At 41.0% G+C, this 20,578-nt stretch overlaps 1 protein-coding gene across 1 annotated transcript in view; it reads right to left on the minus strand.

Moving 5' to 3' along the window:
• LOC128666724 (zinc finger protein 585A-like) overlaps window positions 1-20,578 on the minus strand; it is a 140,379-nt gene that overhangs the window by 114,211 nt on the left and 5,590 nt on the right. The window contains exons 2-3 of the mRNA XM_053721473.1: window positions 3,341-3,499; window positions 2,633-2,759 (exon numbers count right to left, since the gene is read on the minus strand). Of these exons, the coding sequence (XP_053577448.1) occupies window positions 2,633-2,753 (121 nt within the window). The 5' untranslated portion in view covers window positions 2,754-2,759; window positions 3,341-3,499. The remainder of the gene's footprint in view (window positions 1-2,632; window positions 2,760-3,340; window positions 3,500-20,578) is intronic.

Genomic DNA, 20,578 nt, shown 5'->3' on the forward strand with positions numbered 1-20,578 from the left:
TGATACTACACTTTATGGGGGAATCTTTTAGATGTTACACAGGAAGTGGAGGGGAATCTTTTAGATGTTACACAGGAAGTGATACTACAATTTATGGGGGAATCTTTTAGATGTTACACAGGAAGTGGAGGGGAATCTTTTAGATGTTACACAGGAAGTGATGCTACACTTTATGGGGGAATCTTTTAGATGTTACACAGGAAGTGGAGGGGAATCTTTTAGATGTTACACAGGAAGTGATGCTACACTTTATGGGGGAATCTTAATGGGGGAATTAAACTACCATATAGGCTACTTCTAAACTGTATATAAGGCCAGCTGCCATTACCAATATTCTAGTCTTGAGAAAGGCCCATTTTTGAGGGCAGAAACGCATTGACATATTGGGACACTTTTTAGGATACCATAGGAGCAGCTGACAGGTGCTAGGATCCAATCAGCTACTTCAGCAACCACACTCAGGAATTTGGATCTGTTAAAGTAACTAACATTGGAAGGAATCAATTTCCTCACTTTCACCTTGCTTTTCATCACCCATTTTTTAGTTTTGATTGACTTATTTTTGTTCTTCACTAACATTTGTTGATCAACTTTTTGAACACTTTTTTGGATTATATTTTATATTTTATTTTTTATTTTTTATGTTATTGAATATTGTGTATTTTATTTTTTATGTTATTGCATATTGTGTATTTTATTTAATTATATCTTAACCTCACTGGATTAAGTAGCTAGAATTTTTATATCCATTTGCACTCACTCACTATTTGATTGTATCTATACAATTATTTTGCTACCCCCCTTTTTTTGCACTGCAGTGCATTTTTCTATTTTTTGGAACACTATTTTTGTAACACTAATTTTGAACACTATTGTTTGTATTATTGTTTATTAGTTTTTTGCTTGATGCACTTGCTACAGTTGTACTTAGGCTAATTCTGTTTTATCAGTATACACTCTTATTCTGGTGTACCACTCACACTGATCACCTGTTATTACCTCTGTTTTTATTGTAATTATCAGCTTTGGCCCTTTGAGCCGCTTCTGTAAGATATTCCTGTATTTGTAATTTTATTTATATGTGCTTTTTACATTTTTCATTAAATAATCTTTTATCTCTCTGTGAGTATATTTATCCCTTGGCCTCTTGTTGGCGCTGTATTCACTTCTTACTACTTGTGCATATTTTTTGGAGGTTGGTTAGGATCTCTGTTTGGATACAGCTTGGGGATTACCTTAGCACTTGTACACACACCCTTTTTCACAGGAAGCAGTACAAAGGAAGGTACCCAGGGCAGGAGCAGTATAAGGGAAGGGTACACAGGGCAGGAGCAGTACAAGGGAAGGTACACAGGGCAGGAGCAGTGCAAGGCAAGGGTACACAGGGCAGGGAGCAGTACAAGGGAAGGTACACAGGGCAGGAACAGTAGAAGAGAAGGTACACAGGGCAGGAGTAGTGCAAGGGAAGGTACAAAGGGCAGGAGCAGTACAAGGGAAAGGTACACAGGGCAGGAGCAGTGCAAGGGAAGGTACACAGGGCAGGAGCAGTGCAAGGGAAGGTACACAGGGCAGGAGCAGTGCAAGGGAAGGTACACAGGGCAGGGAGCAGTACAAGGGAAGGTACACAGGGCAGGGAGCAGTACAAGGGAAGGTACACAGGGCAGGGAGCAGTACAAGGGAAGGGTACACAGGGCAGGGAGCAGTACAAGGGAAGGTACACAGGGCAGGGAGCAGTACAAGGGAAGGTACACAGGGCAGGGAGCAGTACAAGGGAAGGTACACAGGGCAGGAGCAGTGCAAGGGAAGGTACACAGGGCAGGAGCAGTACAAGGGAAGGTACACAGGGCAGGAGCAGTACAAGGGAAGGGTACACAGGGCAGGGAGCAGTACAAGGGAAGGTACACAGGGCAGGAGCAGTACAAGGGGAGGTACACAGGGCAGGAGCAGTACAAGGGAAAGGTACACAGGGCAGGAGCAGTGCAAGGGAAGGTACACAGGGCAGGGAGCAGTACAAGGGAAGGTACACAGGGCAGGGAGCAGTACAAGGGAAGGTACACAGGGCAGGGAGCAGTACAAGGGAAGGGTACACAGGGCAGGGAGCAGTACAAGGGAAGGGTACACAGGGCAGGGAGCAGTACAAGGGAAGGTACACAGGGCAGGGAGCAGTACAAGGGAAGGTACACAGGGCAGGGAGCAGTACAAGGGAAGGTACACAGGGCAGGAGCAGTACAAGGGAAGGTACACAGGGCAGGAGCAGTACAAGGGAAGGGTACACATGGCAGGGAGCAGTACAAGGGAAGGTACACAGGGCAGGAGCAGTACAAGGGTACACAGGGCAGGGAGCAGTACAAGGGAAGGTACACAGGGCAGGAGCAGTACAAGGGAAGGTACACAGGGCAGGAGCAGTGCAAGGGAAGGTACACAGGGATGTATATCTTATGTATTATTTTATTTTGTAACAAATGTCTGTAATAACAACACAAAGATTTTTTAGCTGTTTAAAACTAGATTATGTGTCACTTATATGTGTTTAACACAAGATTAGGTGTCATTTATATTTGTTTAACACTAGATTATGTGTCACTTATATGCGTCTTTGTCCCATTCCCTGTAGAGTTATATAAATAATTACCTAGAGACCTGAGGGTCTGGTAATTCTCCATCATCACATCCTTATAAAGCTCTTTTTGTTCTTCAGTTAAACAGCCCCACTCCTCCTCTGTGAAATAAACTGCAACTTCATCAAACTCCATTTGTTCCTTAAAAAAATATAAAAAAAATAGAATTTAGACCTAGAGTTCAGCCAGTGTCCATGAACAGACCATATATTCTGTGTGCTCGTTCCCCCTGGGGTTGTGCAGTGTGTGTGTTGTATAAAGACCATGAACAAACCCAGAGCTCAGCTCATGACTATGAACAGACCATATGGTCAATGTGCTCACTCCCCCTGGGGTTGTGCTTTGTGTGTTGTATAAAGGCCATGAACAAACCCAGAGCTCAGCCAGTGACCATGAACAGAACATATGGTCAGTGTGCTCACTCCCCCTGGGGTTGTGGTGTGTGTGTTGTATAAAGACCATGAATAAACCCAGAGCTCTGCCAGTGATCATGAATAGACCATATGGTCAGTGTGCTCACTCCCCCTGGGGTTGTGCAGTGTGTGTGTTGTATAAAAACCATGAATAAACCCAGAGCTCTGCCATTTTTACATGAATAGACCATATAGTCAGTGTGCCCACTCCCCCTGGGGTTGTGCTGTGAGTGTGTTGTATAAAGGCCGCTCAGCACCAGACGTCACACACAGCACCAGATAAGTGACAATATAACTAATCGTCCTCACCTCCCCAGTCAGTATGTAGATCTCTGTGGTTTGGTTCTTCTCAGTCGTCTTCTTCTTGGTCACACGTGAATCAGCCCCAATAGCCCAAGAACTGGTTCTGGTATTTTGGTGACTCACAGTCACTGACAGTAACAACAATCAAAATAAGAGAGATAAATGCTAAAGTAAAGAGGAAAGAAGAGATATCCTTATTACAGAAGTCATAGCTAAAAAATATTTTACATTATACATAAAGTAGACATGTGTGCGTATATCTCTCTCACACACATAGCCCCTCCCCAGTACCTTATATACAGATACATAATATTATAGAGAGGTTCTCTCTGTCTCACACACACACAGCCCCTCCCCAGTACCTTATATACAGATATATAATATTATAGAGAGGTTCTCTCTGTCTCACACACACACAGCCCCTCCCCAGTACCTTATATACAGATATATAATATTATAGAGAGGTTCCCTCTATCTCTCACACACACAGCCCCTCCCCAGTACCTTATATACAGATATATAGTATTATAGAGAGGTTCCCTCTGTCTCTCACACACACAGCCCCTCCGCAGTACCTTATATACAGATATATAATATTATAGAGAGGTTCCCTCTGTCTCTCACACACACAGCCCCTCCCCAGTACCTTATATACAGATATATAATATTATAGAGAGGTTCCCTCTGTCTCTCACACACAGACCCTCCCCAGTACCTTATATACAGATATATAATATTATAGAGAGGTTCCCTCTGTCTCACACACACACAGCCCCTCCGCAGTACCTTATATACAGATATATAATATTATAGAGAGGTTCCCTCTGTCTCTCACACACACAGCCCCTCCCCAGTACCTTATATACAGATATATAATATTATAGAGAGGTTCCCTCTGTCTCTCTCACACACAGCCCCTCCCCAGTACCTTATATACAGATATATAATATTATAGAGAGGTTCCCTCTGTCTCTCACACACACAGACCCTCCCCAGTACCTTATATACAGATATATAATATTATAGAGAGGTTCCCTCTGTCTCTCACACACACAGACCCTCCCCAGTACCTTATATACAGATATATAATATTATAGAGAGGTTCCCTCTGTCTCACACACACACAGCCTCTCCCCAGTACCTTATATACAGATATATAATATTATAGAGAGGTTCCCTCTGTCTCTCACACACACAGCACCTCCCCGGTACCTTATATAGAGATATATAACATAGAGAGGTTCCCTCTGTCTCACACACACACAGCCCCTCCCCAGTACCTTATATACAGGCTATAATAATATTATAGAGAGGTTCCCTCTGTCTCTCTCGCACACACAGTCCCTCTCATCAGTACCTTATATAGAGATATGCAATATTCTCTCTGCCTCAAACAGCCCCCTCCTCAGTGGCAAGCACATTACACACAAAAAACAGTTACACTTGTTCTCCCACAAGCTGCAAAATATCACTGAGACATTACACAGTTATACACATACATTACACAGTGACACACACATTACACAGTGACACACACATTACACAGTGACACACGCATTACACAGTGACACACGCATTACACAGTGACACACGCATTACACAGTGACACACACACACATTACACAGTGACACACACACACATTACACAGTGACACACACACATTACACAGTGACACACACACAATATAGTGATTTACTAACCTGGTTAGTTACAGCTGAGCACATGCACGCATTGAGTGGAAATAAACAGGAAATAAAAAATAACTACAGTGATGTCACTAGTAACAAAAACACACACAATACACAGTGACACACACACACACATTTTACACAGTGACGGGATGTACTAAAAGGAATGACAAGGGTGAATGACAAAATGGAATGCCCATAGACTATAATGGGATTAAATTTGAAAGTGCTATAGAAACTAAACTATGATACATATCAAATAGATATTTACCAGATATGTTCCCCAGGTACAGTAGCATATTCTGAAAGTGAGATTACTTCAGATTATAGCTGCTTTCTATGGAATGACAAGGGTGAATGACATAATGGAATGTCCATAGACTATAATAGGATTACATTTAAAAGTGCTATAGAAACTAAACTATGATACATATCAACTAGATATTTACCAGATATGTTCCCCATGTACAGTAGCATATTCTGAAAGTGAGATTACATCAGATTATAGCTGCTTTCTATGGAATGACAAGGGTGAATGACATAATGGATTACCCATAGACTATAATGGGATTAAATTTATAAGTGCTATAGAAACTAAACTATGATACATATCAAATAGATATTTACCAGATATGTTCCCCAGGTACAGTAGCATATTCTGAAAGTGAGATTACTTCAGATTATAGCTGCTTTCTATGGAATGACAAGGGTGAATGACAAAATGGAATGCCCATAGACTATAATGGGATTACATTTAAAAGTGCTATAGAAACTAAACTATGATACATATCAAATAGATATTTACCAGATATGTTCCCCAGGTACAGTAGCATATTCTGAAAGTGAGATTACTTCAGATTATAGCTGCTTTCTATGGAATGACAAGGGTGAATGACAAAATGGAATGGCCATAGACTGTAATGGGATTACATTTAAAAGTGCTATAGAAACTAAACTATAATACATATCAAATAGATATTTACCAGATATGTTCCCCAGGTACAGTAGCATATTCTGAAAGTGAGATTACATCAGATTATAGCTGCTTTCTATGGAATGACAAGGGTGAATGACAAAATGGAATGCCCATAGACTATAATGGGATTACATTTAAAAGTGCTATAGAAACTAAACTATGATACATATCAACTAGATATTTACCAGATATGTTCCCCATGTACAGTAGCATATTTTGAAAGTGAGATTACTTCAGATTATAGCTGCTTTCTATGGAATGACATAATGGAATGCCCATAGACTATAATGGGATTAAATTTAAAAGTGCTATAGAAACTAAACTATGATACATATCAACTAGATATTTACCAGATATGTTCCCCGGGTACAGTAGCATATTCTGAAAGTGAGATTACATCAGATTATAGCTGCTTTCTATGGAATGACAAGGGTGAATGACAAGATAGAATGACCATAGACTATAATGGGAATACATTTAAAAGTGCTATAGCAACAACAATATTATACATATCAACTAGATATTTACCAGGTATGTTCCCCAGGTACAGTAACTGCTTTCTATGGAATGACAAGGGTGAATGACAAAATGGAATGCCGATAGACTTTAATGAGATGTATATTTAAAAGTGTTGAAGCAACAAAACTATGAGACATATTTACCAGTTATGTTCCCCAGGTACAGTAGCATATTCTGAAAGTGATATTACGTGAGATTATAGCTGCTTTGTATGGAATGACAAGGGTGAAAAGACAAAATGGAATGCCCATAGACTTTAAAGGGTTTTAAAATTAAAAGTGTTATAGCAACAAAACTATGAAACACATCAAGTAGACTTTTACCAAATATCTTTACCAGGTAAAGTATAATAATCTAAAAGTAAGATTATGTGGTATTGTTGCTGCTTTGTATGGATTCATAAGAGTGAATGACAAAATAGGATGCCCAACATAAGTGACTGATGGTGGCTGTCATTGCCTGAGGCACGCAGAAATTGCATTGTGTTCCCGCTGAAATGAGAGACATATGCTTCTAAATTAGGTATTTTTGCTGTCATTAAGGGCTTAAAGGGACAGTCTACTCCTGAATTTGTATGCTGGTGATGTATCCCAATCAAAGTGCAGATTAATCCCCTTGAACGCTTTGCTAACTGCCACAGAAGGCCTATAGATACGTCATGTCTTCACTATACTCCCCTTGAATGCCCAGCTAACTCCCTAATACCGTCTACACCTACGGCATGACTTCGCTATACTCCCCTGGATTGCCCGGCTAACTCCCGCAGACCGCCTACACCTACTGCATGTCTTCCCTAAACTCAACTGGAATGCCCAGTTAACTCCCACAGAACGCCTACATCTACATCATGCAATCTACCTCACTAAGAAATTATACAAAATAACCTCACTATTATAACTTATACTATCTTATACTAGCTGCTGGTGACATCTCCCCTAATCCTGGTCCCCAGCAACTTCCTAGCCGTGCACATCCATGTGTACCCTTCCATAGACTCAGAAAACAAAACTCTGGTAACCTTACTCACATTTTCTTGTATCTAAAGCCACTAACCCCTTCACTTTTGCACTCTGGAAATCTCCCTCTGTTTGCAACAAGCTCACTTCTATCCATGACCTCTTTATCTCCCGCTCCCTCAACCTTCTGGCTTTAACAGAAACCTGGCTCTCTCCCTTAGACACAGCATCCACTGCTGCTCTGTAACATGGGTGTCTCCACTTCAGCCACACTTCTAGGTCTGGTAATAGACAAGGAGGTAGTGTAGGTATTTTACTTTCCCCTCGTTGCACCTTTCAACAAATCTCTTCCCTCACATTTTCCTCATTCGAAAACCACATGATTTGCTTATTCTCTCTATACGTGTTGCAGTCATATACCGACCCTCTGGCTACTCAACTCAATTTCTAGATCACTTGGCTGCCTGGTTACCTTATTTCCTCAGACACCCCTGCCCTCATTCTTTTTTGTCACAATGGACTGACTCTCCCACTCATAAAGGTGGTCACTCCCTTGACTGAACACCATCTCCTCACTTGCAACATCTCCCTCCCTACAACTCTCCCTCTGTCTACTCTTCACACCAAACTTCACAGAAGCATTATGTTTTTGATCAGCAACAGCCTGTTAATTCCCTCAAACCTCTCCTCTCATCCATGTCCTCCTTTTCCTGCCCTGATCAATCTATCTGCCACTATAATTCCACCCTTACATCGGTCCTTGACAATCTCTCTTACCATAGCTGGAAATCACACACTCATCCTCAGCCCTGACATACTCCTTTGACACGGTACCTATGCAGATGTTCCCATACTGCTAAGTGGCACTGGAGAAAATCTCAGAGTTCAGCTCACTACAAGTTCATCTTGAACTCCTACTATTCTGCCATTAATCACTATAAGCAACATTACTTCTCTACTCTTATCTTTACTTTCTTGAAACCCAAAATGTCTGTTCTCCACATTCCATAGATGTGTAACTTATAAGTGTTTTGTATTTTAAGGGACAGGTGGCAACCCTAGGTCTATCTATCTATTATTATTATACTTTATTTATAACGTGCCAACATATTCTGCAGCGTTGTCCATGGGCACAATTGATGTGAACGGATTTTTCTTTCATGACAGAAAAAACTACTGAATAGGGAATTACAAGCCAATTTAAGAGATGAAATACACTTGCTTTTTGGACACCTTTTATATCATTTGTATGCTGCTAACTCTTTGATTGGCACCTGAGAGTTATCCTGCTTTCACCTGGAGGGATCAGTCTACTGGGCGACTGTTTGGTTCCAGCTTGCAGTCTATGCACCTGCTGGTGCTTTGGATCTTGTAAGTAAGATTGCTCAGTTTACCACTCACTTGTCTAAACGTTACTGGGCTATGGTTTGCATATTTTGTGTTCACTCAGGAACCTGTTAATCACCACTACCAAGGACTACAACTGACTCATGAAGTACACCAGTGAGCTGGACCACTGAGAGGCTCCAGACTGCTTCAAAAGCACCAATGGGTGCGCCTCCTCTGTGAGTATTCAATTGCTACCTTGTGGATTTTATTATCTGGTTTCTGGCTATACTAGGCCATGTTTGGCGCCTCTGTGTTCTATCTTTTTTCAGTTACCCATCTTTCAGGAAGACCATCCTAAGACTGAGAGCTGCCTACCGTGTCTTGGATCCATTATTGATTGGGACTGTATCACTATAACTCATTTGGACTTTATGTTGGTACATCCTTATATATATATATGTATAAGCATATTTACATATCCTACAAGTAATAATTTAGGTTTTTGTTATTGCTTGAGCATTTGTCAAGTTGATACGCCTTAGGAGGCGCCCCCTAAGGGTAGTAATACACACTGGTGTGTATTACACCCTCATTTTCTCTCCACATTCAATAGTCTTCTCCGCCCACCCCCACCTCCTAATACAACTTCTCTGTCAGCTTAAGAATTTACCAGCTACTTCAATAGCAAATTAACTCCATTAGAAACTAAATCAGCTCTCAACATACTTCCATTCTCTCACCTACTCAAATGCTTGCAATCAACCACAACCTACATAGCCATAAATGTAGCTCTTTCTCCCCTGTAACTGAGGAAGAAATCTCTGCACTTAAACTGTGCTCTCACCTCACTACCTGTCCCCTTGACCCTATCCCAGCTACTCCGCTCCCTCTCTTCTACCCTTACCCCTATACTAACACACATTTTCAACCTCTCACTCTGTATATTTACCTCATCTCTGAAACATGCACTGGTCACACCTCTCCTCAGAAAACCTTCTCTCGATCCAACCTCCCCATCCAACTAATGCCCTATTTCCCTACTCCATCTTGTCTCAAAGCTTCTCGAAAAGCTAGTATATGCACACCTATCCCATTTCTTTACATTAAACTCCCTCCTTGACCCACTGCAATCTGGATTTCGTCCCCATCACTCCACAGAGCAATCAAACAATTGTTACAGCAATGGTTAAGGTTACCATCGACCCATTTACTGCAAAATCAAAAGGCCACTTCTCTTTGCTTATCCTCCTTGATCTGTCCATAGCTTTTGTCCACCCTCTTTTGCTCCAAACCCTCCAATCCTTCAGCATTTGTGACACAGCCCTCTCGTAGTTCTCTTCCTACCTGTCTAACCGTAACTTTGTCGCCTTCTCTGGGGCTTCCTCTGCCCCATTACCACTTTCTGTTGGTGTACTGCAAGGCTCCATCCTCGGTCCCCTTCTCTTCTCAATCTACACGTCATCATTAGGTTTGCTAAGTCCCACGGGTTCCAATATCATTTGTATGCCGACGACACCCAAATCTACTTCTCTGCACCAGACCTATCTCTTTCCTTGCTAACCCGAAGTCCTCTCACTACCTCAAAACTAAATCCCTCCAAAACTGGGGTCCTTATTTTCACCCCTTCTTCCAAAATCTCAACCCCTAATCTCTCTAACTGTCGACAGCTCCATCATTACCTCTATTATTATTATTATTCTTTATTTATAAAGCGCTGACAGATTCCGCAGCGCTGCCCATGGGTACAAGGATAACAGTACAGTGGAGAAACAATACGATAAGACACCTACCCTGCATGCCTGCTGTCTTGTGGTCGCACTTGACTCCGATCTTTCTTTCACTACTCACATTCAGTCATTGGCTAAATCCTGCCTCCCCAACCTTAAAAACATCTCTAAAATTAGACATTTCCTTACACAAGACACAACTAAGATTTTTTGAAAATATTCTTTTTATTGAAGACATAGAAAAAGCAATAAGGTTACATGCATATTATCACGCATATTATCACAAAGCCATATAGACATAAGAATATATAGGAGGAGTTTCCGGTGGAAGGCGGAGCATCAAGACGTGTGCTCCTACTCGGCGTTTGGGCCGACTACTGCTATCCTTGCCTTCAATTTTAGCCCGTTGTACCCGTAAGGGCTAGGGCTTACAGCTTGATTTTCCCATCGCAAGCTAAAGGGAAACTTCGTGTTGCAGTACCTGCAGCGGTAAATCCGCATTCTTTTTTACCCTCCCTTAACCTCCGAGGAGATCACTTTTACCTACCCTTTGTGGCACTTGCGTGGAGTGTTGCTGAGCTCGCGCCCCCCCGGTGGGGGTTGCGAGGGCTGGAGTGGAGACGAAAGGAGGTCAAGTGAGGCCCCGTGAGTGACGGGTGAGTCCGTCCGGCTCGTAAGCAGTCCCTGGGGGCGAACCCAGGAGAGACCGCCCCACGGCAGAACAAGTGGTGTTGGAGGAAGAGGTGGGCTATGTATCAGCGGTGAAGTGCCGCAAGGTCGGGTGTCTGAGTCCGCGGAGGTGCACGGCACTAGGTGAGGCTGCAGTGATATCCGGCTGAGTGATTGCAGTCGGCTGGTTGGCAGATCAGGACCTGACACCGGGGTTCCACAACTAAGTTTCAGGGTGGCTTGATTGCATCGCTCCTCCGGGTAGGAGTGTCCCCTGTTGGTTATTAGTCTTCTTCAAGCGCAGCCCACATCCACTGTAAGTAATACAGGACTCTGTCTTCGTATGCTGTATACTTTTTCTTTTGATCTCAAGGAGTTTGGACTGGACTCTATTGGGCATAATACTTTCCACAGCCGGACTGGCCAAGATTTGTTGCTCCTGGATTTATAGTGAATGATAGAAGACCCCTAATATTATAGGACTCTCTGACTTTGTTAAGGACTCAGCCTGGGGTCTAGTTAGTCTGGGATTAGTTTTCTGGTCTCTAGTCTTAGCCGATCATGTTATATCTGTTTTATCCGCCAGAGGACTTGGTAGGATAATGTTCATTCACTGTCATGTGTATATTTTTCTCTGCATGCTGTTATAAGGGGTTGTTTTGGAGTTTACCCCCTATTTTTGTTTTTTGCTTAGTCGCTTAAAGTAAGAAAAGTGCAGGCATTTGTATAAGGGCTTTTTTGTTAAAGTCACTTCACTTTCACAGAATACACCATTAACGGTTTTTTTTTCTTTTTTTTCTGTTTCAGATTGTTTGATATGTAAAGGTCATATATTTTGGGCTGATTTTTTGTTTTTGTTCTTTTGTTCTTTTTTTTTTATGTATTAAATTCACTATATTCACTATATGCACGCTAGAACACTTTTGCTAGTATCCACAGGATAAGAGGAAAAAAAGGAAAGAAAAAAAAAAAAAAAAAGAAGAAAAAAAAAAAAAAAAGTGGAGTTAATATATTTTGCTGTGGTTGTTTACCACGTATTGAGGTTTCACTATCTCTCCCTTATAACGGGAGTCAATTTATGTGTCACTTTGCATAGTATTTATCTATGCTATCAGTTGGTTTGTCTCATTATTCATGGAAAAATTTATAACGCACGTTAATAACACTTCACCCAAAATGCCTGCCAAACCTAGGGATAAAAAAAATATCAAAGGTGGCGACACGAGTATAGATACATCCTTAGAAGGGGTAGCTACAGCAATTGATACCCAGGTGCTGATCACTCAATTAACAGCAATTTTCTCCCCCCAGTTTGAGGGTATTAAAAGAGACCTGGGAGGTATTTCTACGGAATTATCTTCTCTTTCAACTGAAGTCAAACAGTTTTCTCAGAGAATTGGGGAGGTAGAAAATAGAATCTCCACAGTAGAAGATAAGCTGACAGTCCAAGAGGCTACCATTCAGGCCCAGGAAGTCAAACTTAAGAATATGCAGTTGCGCCTGGAGGAACTTGAAGATCGCTCCAGGCGCAACAATATTAGGATTATAGGTCTACCCGAAGCGCCAGAATTTGAAGACTTGGTTAAATTTACTTCCTCCACTCTCCCCCTTGCTATTGGGTTTCCACCGCAGCTTCTCCCCTTAGCAATTGAGAGAGCCCACAGAGTGGGTCCCAGAAGGGATTCTGCTGGCGCTCTGGGTAAATCTAGAATGTGTATTTTTAAGCTGTTGAAATTTCAGGATAAGCTTGAAATTTTGAAGTTAGCTAAGAAAGCGGGTTCACTGGAATTTGGGAACAGCAAGATCTTGCTGTTCCAGGACTTCTCGGCGGAAACTTCCGCCCGTAGAAGACTTATGGCACCGTATTGTTCGCAGCTCATCGCTAAGGGGATTAAAGCCAGTTTATTTTACCCTGCTAAAATCATAGGAGATAACAAGGGAGCCAAATTTATTTTTAACGAAGTTCCGGAGGTGAAAGATTTTTTGAGAACCTTAGAGTCCTAAAGTGAAATTCACGGTTGGGTCAGAGTTTTTTTCCTCCTTTTGTTTTTCTTTTTTTTTTGTGAGAGTTTTTGATTTTGGTTTATTTTGTGATTTTACAGGTTTGGGCTATTTTGTGATTTTTGGTTGCTGTTTTTATTTCTGCATTGTGTATAATGAATATTTTGATAATGTTTGAGAAAGATGCATATGTTATAATGTGTCGTGTAACAATGTTTGAAATTTTACTGTGTTTTTTTTTTTTTTTTTTTTTTTTTTTTTTCTCCCTCCGCCTCCTCGCCGCCGTCCCTCCCCCCCCCCCCGGATGGTGCTGCCAGTTCTCTGTTTCAGGGTCCAGTTCTGTTATTGATCAGGGAGAATAACAGCAATGGGTTGTAGAATTCTTTCTTGGAATGTGGGGGGGATATCCTCTCCCGCCAAGCGCAAGTTGGTTATTAAAACATTAGCTGTAGAAAAACCTGAAGTGGTGTTTCTGCAAGAGACTCATCTAGATGCATTAGAAGCAGCGAAGCTTAAAATGAGATGGGTCGGTGAGGTTTTGGCCTCATCTTCTCCTTCCAAAAAGCGAGGAGTTGCGGCTCTCTTTCATAAAGACTTGGATTATCAAGTTACGAAAGTTGAATTTGATCCTTCAGCCCGGTTTATGTTGTTACAGGTAGTGATAAAATCGGTAAATTACGTATTTTGTAATATTTATGCCCCCAACAAATTCTCAGTAAAATTTTGGGACCGGATCCAAAACATAATCTACCCTTTTATAAAGGAGAACTTAATTATCTGTGGAGATTTTAATGCCACCCTGAGTCCGGAACTAGATCGTTTTTCAAGAAAGAATGACGCTAAATATAAGTATCACGCCAACTATTTTAAAAAATTTTGCACCAAACTTACATTGACTGATATTTGGCGGCTGCAAAATCCCTTGGCTAAAGCTTATACATGCGAATCTAAGTCATTCAGGACATTCTCGCGGATAGATTTTTTTCTAATTGCGGAAGCACTGACAGTTCTTCAGCTTAAAACAGGAATTGGGGAATTTTTAGTTTCTGATCATTCTATAATATCTTTATCTATTCTTGATCCGCATGACACTCGTCCACTTTCACGGGTTTTTGGGTTCCCCCGTTTTTTATATGCCAACCCTAGCTTTTCTGCATGGATGAAGTCTACCTGGCATGAATATGTCTTGTTTAATTCGAACTTTAGTCATAAGGCAGAGGTGTATTGGGAGGCGGCCAAGGCTGTGATTCGTGGCAAAATAATAGCCTATTTGAGCCTGCGTGCAAAAAAAATTAAGGAACTAGGGAGTTCCCTTGTTGTAAGATCTAGAACCACTTATAGGGACTTTCAGTCAGATCCCTCCCCACTAAAATGGGCATTGTATCGTGAGGCTAGGAAGGAGAGGGAGATTTATTTAAAGCAGAAATCACTGGAGGAAGATGCTAGAGTGAATCTCAAATTTAGGAGCTTTCATGGGTGTTCGGCGAAATATCTGTCCCGCTTGACTAAGATCAGAAAGAAAAGAAATTTTATCGCTGTTATAAAAAAACGGCGAAGACAGGTTTTTTGAGCCGGTAGAGATCTCTCTGGAATTTTTTAAGTATTATCAAGAACTGTACTCGGCAGTTTCAGCAGACCACACCACTCAAAAGTCTTTTTGGGAGTCCATAAGTATCCCTAAGATCCAAGAAGAGGAGTTGGCCGTGCTGAATCAGCCGATATCACGGGAGGAGATTGGTACAGCTATTGATAATCTTAAGCTTAATAAGGCAGCGGGCCCTGATGGGCTTCCGGCCGAATTTTATAAATTACTCAAGGATGAATTGCTGCCCTCGTTAGAGGCTCTTTTTAATAATTATTATCTGTCTGAAAGCGGGATCTCGGAGAATTTTGCCGCAGCCAATATATCACTCATCCCGAAAAAAAATAAAAATCCAGAGAACATGGCCTCCTATAGGCCAATATCAGTGCTCAACACTGACTACAAGCTTCTGGCTGGTATTATTGCCTGTAGATTGAATCTTTGTTTGCAGAGTCTGATCCACCAGGACCAGACCGGATTTATGACTGCCAGAAACTCGTCGCGAAATATTCGAAGGGTTATTACGTTTTTGGACTATATGTCGAATTTGGAACCAGATTCTGGTAATGTTGGAATTCGTGATTCTGCAGTCTTAACCCTAGACGCAGTCAAGGCTTTTGACTCCATTGTCTGGGAGCATTTATTTTCCGCGTTGCAGAAATTTGGTTTCTCTGGCAAGTTTAGTCACTTTATTCATAAGATTTATTGCAAACCAATTTCGTTTCTTTTGGTAAATGGGATACGTTCTCAGGGGATCGTGTTACATCGAGGGACGAGACAGGGGTGTCCATTATCTCCCCTTCTGTTTAATGTGGCTCTAGAACCCCTAGCGGTTAGATTTCGTGATGTTTTGTCAGGAATTTCATTGGGATCTCATCGTTTAAAAACCCTTCTCTATGCGGATGATATGCTGATTTTTGTAGATAAGCCCCTTCAAATCGATTCCAATCATTCTTCAAATCCTCTCCCAATTTAGTTCTTTTTCAGGTTATTTGGTGAATTTAGAAAAGAGTGAACTCATGTATATGGGTAATAACTCATCTGGTTTGGTAAAATATCCTTTTAAGGTTGTTAATACAATTAGTTATTTGGGACTTGAGTTACATAAGAACCCGAAAGTATGGTATGTCGCGAATTTCGTCCCCCTTTTGAAAAAAATTAAAATAGATCTGCAGTTATGGGCCTCCTTTCCGCTATCAATTTCAGCAAAGGTTAATCTAATAAAAACGATTGTTTTTCCGCGTCTCCTATATGTGCTACAGAATCTCCCTCTCTTTATTCCTTGTTCAGATGTTAGGAAGTTATATAGTGATTTCTCAAAATTCATCTGGAAAGATAAGAGACCAAGGATTGCACTAACTAAACTTATGCAAAGAACAGACCGTGCTGGGTTGGCATTGCCGGATATCAGGCTTTACAACACGGCGGCGCTAATGAAGTTCGCCATGGATTGGTTGGCGGATACTGATAGGTTAGCAGTCAGTCAAGAGGAATCTTTTTATACTCGGCCTTTTGCCCTTTCTGCGCTGCTACATTGTAGGTTAAGTCAGCTACCATCTAATATCAGTAAATTGATATCCTTTAAAAATGTTCTGATCGCGTGGCGGAAGTTTTGCACCTGTTTAGGGGTAGATCCCTCAGTGTCAGATTATTTACCTATTCAGGGAAACCCGAATTTTATCCCGGGGTTATATCAGAAGGTGTTCAAATCTTGGAAGGACAAGGGGCTGCGGTTTGTCAAGCAATTATTGGGGCCTGATAATCTGGTGCAGACTGCGGAGTCTCTGTTTCAAACTTATGATCTCTCCAGGTCTGATTTGTTCGCGTATTTTCAGATCCGTCATTTTATGGCTGAGCAAAACTGGGAGAATAGTATGTTAGCGGAATGGTCTGTTATCAAAATGCTGATTAAGAAATTCAGTCTGGGAAGTTCCTCGATTTCTTTAATATACGATATTATGCTTTCTAAACAATCTGATAAGCATTTGCATAGTATAAGTACCTGGTTGGTTCCGGCTATTAACAATATTACTGTAGAGAAGATCATTCAGAGCTGTAATATGGTCCAGAAATGTAGGGTTTCGGTGTCCTGGAAGGAATCGCATTGGAAGCTTCTGAATAATTTTTATTTGCACCCGCTTAAATTACAAAAATTTTCTGATTCCGGAGTAAATATCTGTCCCAGATGCTCAAATTCTAGGGCTGATCTATTTCATATGTTTTGGTTTTGTCCCAAAATTAACCAGTTATGGCAGAAAGTGCTTCATTGGTGTAATTCGCTATTCGGGGTAAAGGTAGTGCTTACTCTGCAAGATGTGGTCCTGCTTAGAACAGAAGTACATAGAAACTCAGCAGCGATGACTTACACATTGAATACGATTATTCTAGCAGTACGTCATCTTATCTTGCAGAATTGGAAAGCTAAGAGAACTCCGAGCTTAGAGAGGTCTTGTAAAGAAATTCAAGGTCAAATTGTATTTGAGTCATATCACCTCTCGGAAGCTTCCGAGAAGAAAACTAAGGAGTTTTTTCAAGGATGGCTACCAATCATTTTGTCATATCCACCCCAGATTCAAAAGCAGATCCTTGTCCCGGTCCGAAATACGGTCTGCTTTGCTGAATTAGTTGTAGCAGGGGTATTCCCAGTATCTTGGGTAAACGTGGTTGTATAATCAGGTAGCTGTCGGTTGCCATGCTCGAGATGCACAGGCAGCGGTAAGGTATTATGTTGCAGGGGGGGGGGGAGAGGGAGGGCGGCGGAGGTGGGGGGGGGGTGTTTTTTTTTTTTTTTTTTTTAGAATCATATTATCTCTAGGCAGGTAACCGTTGAGAATTATTCAGGCCGAACAAAGTTTGCAATCGGTATCTGTTAATCTTTATTAGGCGAATCCAGTATTTGTGTTGAGGTATATAGAGTTACCAGATTTGTAGCAAGGTGGAGCTGTGTCTCCAGATATGATTTACGAAATGTCGTTGTTTTTCTATTGGTTTTTTTTTTTATTATTTTCTCCTTTTCCTGTATGTGATATTTTTTTTTTTATGTATTGAATAAATGAAAAAATATAATAAAAAAAAAAAAAGAATATATAGGAATGTAAAACTATACATAATCTAGGTCTGTAGGAATGTTTATAATACACAAACTTGCCAATAAAAAGTATTTAAAATTTTTAAAGTAAGTCAAATGTAAACAATAGTTATGGCATATATTTCACTATATGGAGATAACGAATGGTCTTCATGTGTCTTCCTTATTTTTTATAACACAGCAAAACAAGTTTTTTTTTTTTATATATATATATAAGCAGTGTGATGAGATTGAAAATACTAAACTTAAAACTTGTAACTCAATTTGTAAGGGAAGCTTATAAGCCTATGGTAAAATCTGTTAAGTATAGATAAACAGAGATGTTAAACAAGAAATATCAACAAAGAGGGCGCCATTTATATGTTTAGATAACACAATAGGATATGAAGGCATGGTGCAATATATAAAACGTGGTGGCTCAGGGTATTTCGATCAATAGTTACAATGAATGCGCCACTCTTTTGCTAGAATAATATGGTATGATATGTAGGTGCGGTATAATATTTAGGGTGCGGTATGGACAAGATAAACCGCGTAGTGAGTTCTCCCGGATTGTTAGGCTTATTATAGGGGGGGGGGAGGTGGGAGTTTGAATATAATAAGTAAATATAAATTGAATATGTTACACATTTAGGTATCAATATATTCAGTAGCTATAATGAGGATACTGAGGAAAGCCAGTTTTGTTTATGAGCAGTTACATGTCTCTGAGCTCCCAGTTGTAGATAAAGGTCTGCACCTAGCTAATATGGTGGAAAAGAGGATCTTGCTGTCTCGGCCACTGGCAGCTTAACCCCCATGTAATAATGTCTTTGGTGCTAGCCTAAAGGTATGACATAGGAATAAAATGAAAAATTGAACTAAGTAACTTATACACTGCGAGGAACAATATTAAGCAGGAAACCAGGTAGTAATAAATAGCTTGTCTCAATAGAAGGAATATTAAAAGTTAGAGACAATATGGTGTGTTACAAACAATATTCCACAGATATATAGACCAGCTAATACCCATTTCCTATTGCGGCCACTGGCTCATTAACATATGTCAAAGCATAATCAAGAACGGTGCACAATATCCTATTGGGTGCAAGACCTATCTGTGAACTAATATATATTAAGTAATGGTATATATGAGATACTAAATTAATTGGCATGTGATAACATAGACTGGTTTTTGGGAAGAATAGTGGAGGCTGTATATAATGTTTAGTAATGAGCAAAACGGAACCATATAAACAAAACATGGTTAAACAGACTATTGGAGGAATCATGCCAGTTTTAGATGCATGCTCAAGATAAAAACATTAACAAGCAGAACCTCTAGACATAATAAAGATATATGTAGAACAAGAACTTTCATGAACATATAATATCTCAGGCTTCAAAGTAGTATGGTATGCCATGTTGGATTATGTGGTGTCCATAACAGTTTCCCAACATAGGCTGCAATATATAGAAACAATCCATCATGGCAAAACATGCAGCAATTTTACTTTTCTTTTGTCAATCCATCATGGCAAAATATGCAGCAGTTTTACTTTTTCTTTTGTGCCTGTATATAAGCATTACCCTTAGGTGAAACAGCCACCAGAAGATGTCCCAAAGGGCAATATATATCCTAGAAACAAAGTCTCTCAACCGATCCCCTGCTTCCTCAGTAGTGACAGTGTGCCTCTGAAGGCAATGGAATATGTAGAAATAGAGTACATGTGGCAAGAGAGGTACACATTAAACAGCACACCGATCCTCAACATGAACCAATAGTCCATAGATATATCTAGCCTGTATGTAACACGAGGCTCACTCTCACTCTTAACTGTCTGTATATCTGCACATGATAGAACCTTTGGGCACCTTAAGGACGCACGCAGCTGCAACCATGTCTCCCACTTGCCTCTAGATTTCTGTGACGGCTCTGTTGGACTAAGTGTGAGAGTCGGCTGGATCGGAACAACGATAATTTCCATGGCGCATAATGGTTTCTCACCCTGTAGTGCCGCACCCGCCGTAGTGATGTCTTCGTCTGCCGCAGCTAATTCAGGAGGACAACCCTCCACATCTCCCCTGTATGTAAAATCAAGCTGCGTGTCTGATCTAGAGATGTAGGTGTCCTCCGGTTGAGGCACTTCATACAGCAAGGCTTCAAATGCGGCATGGTGGTCCCTCAGCATACAGCGCAGTGCTTCCAAAAACTGAATAGCAGTTGACATGTTGGCTTTAGGTATCCGGTTTCTAGGCAGGCATAGGAGAAGTGATGTGGGTTATAGGTTTCGGTGAATGCCCCAAGGGGATTGTATAGCGTCACTGTCATAAAGATGCAAAGATGGTCGCCCGTTATAAGCTGCCAAAGCAGGCCTCTAGTCTCAGTTAGCCCAAATCTCACTCGAAACCAGAAATAACTCACACGAAAGGCAGGATATGAATCCTAATAGTCAGTAAAGGGCTCCATAAAGATTAGTTGATCTAGGAACATATTCCAAAGTCCCCTATAGAAACATTAGTGCAGGAGCGATATAAAAATGCATCCATGCTTGTGTGCTGTTGGCTCCGCCCCCCACAACTAAGATTTTAATCCACTCTCTCATCCTTTCCCGCCTCGACTACTGCAATTCTGTCCTCTCTGGTCTCCCTAGCTGCCGCCTAACTCTTTTTGAAATCCATAATGAATGCCTCAGCCAGGCTCATCTTCCTTACACATCGCTCTTCAT

This window comes from Bombina bombina, chromosome 7, assembly GCF_027579735.1.
Source record: "Bombina bombina isolate aBomBom1 chromosome 7, aBomBom1.pri, whole genome shotgun sequence".
Lineage (NCBI taxonomy): Eukaryota > Metazoa > Chordata > Amphibia > Anura > Bombinatoridae > Bombina > Bombina bombina.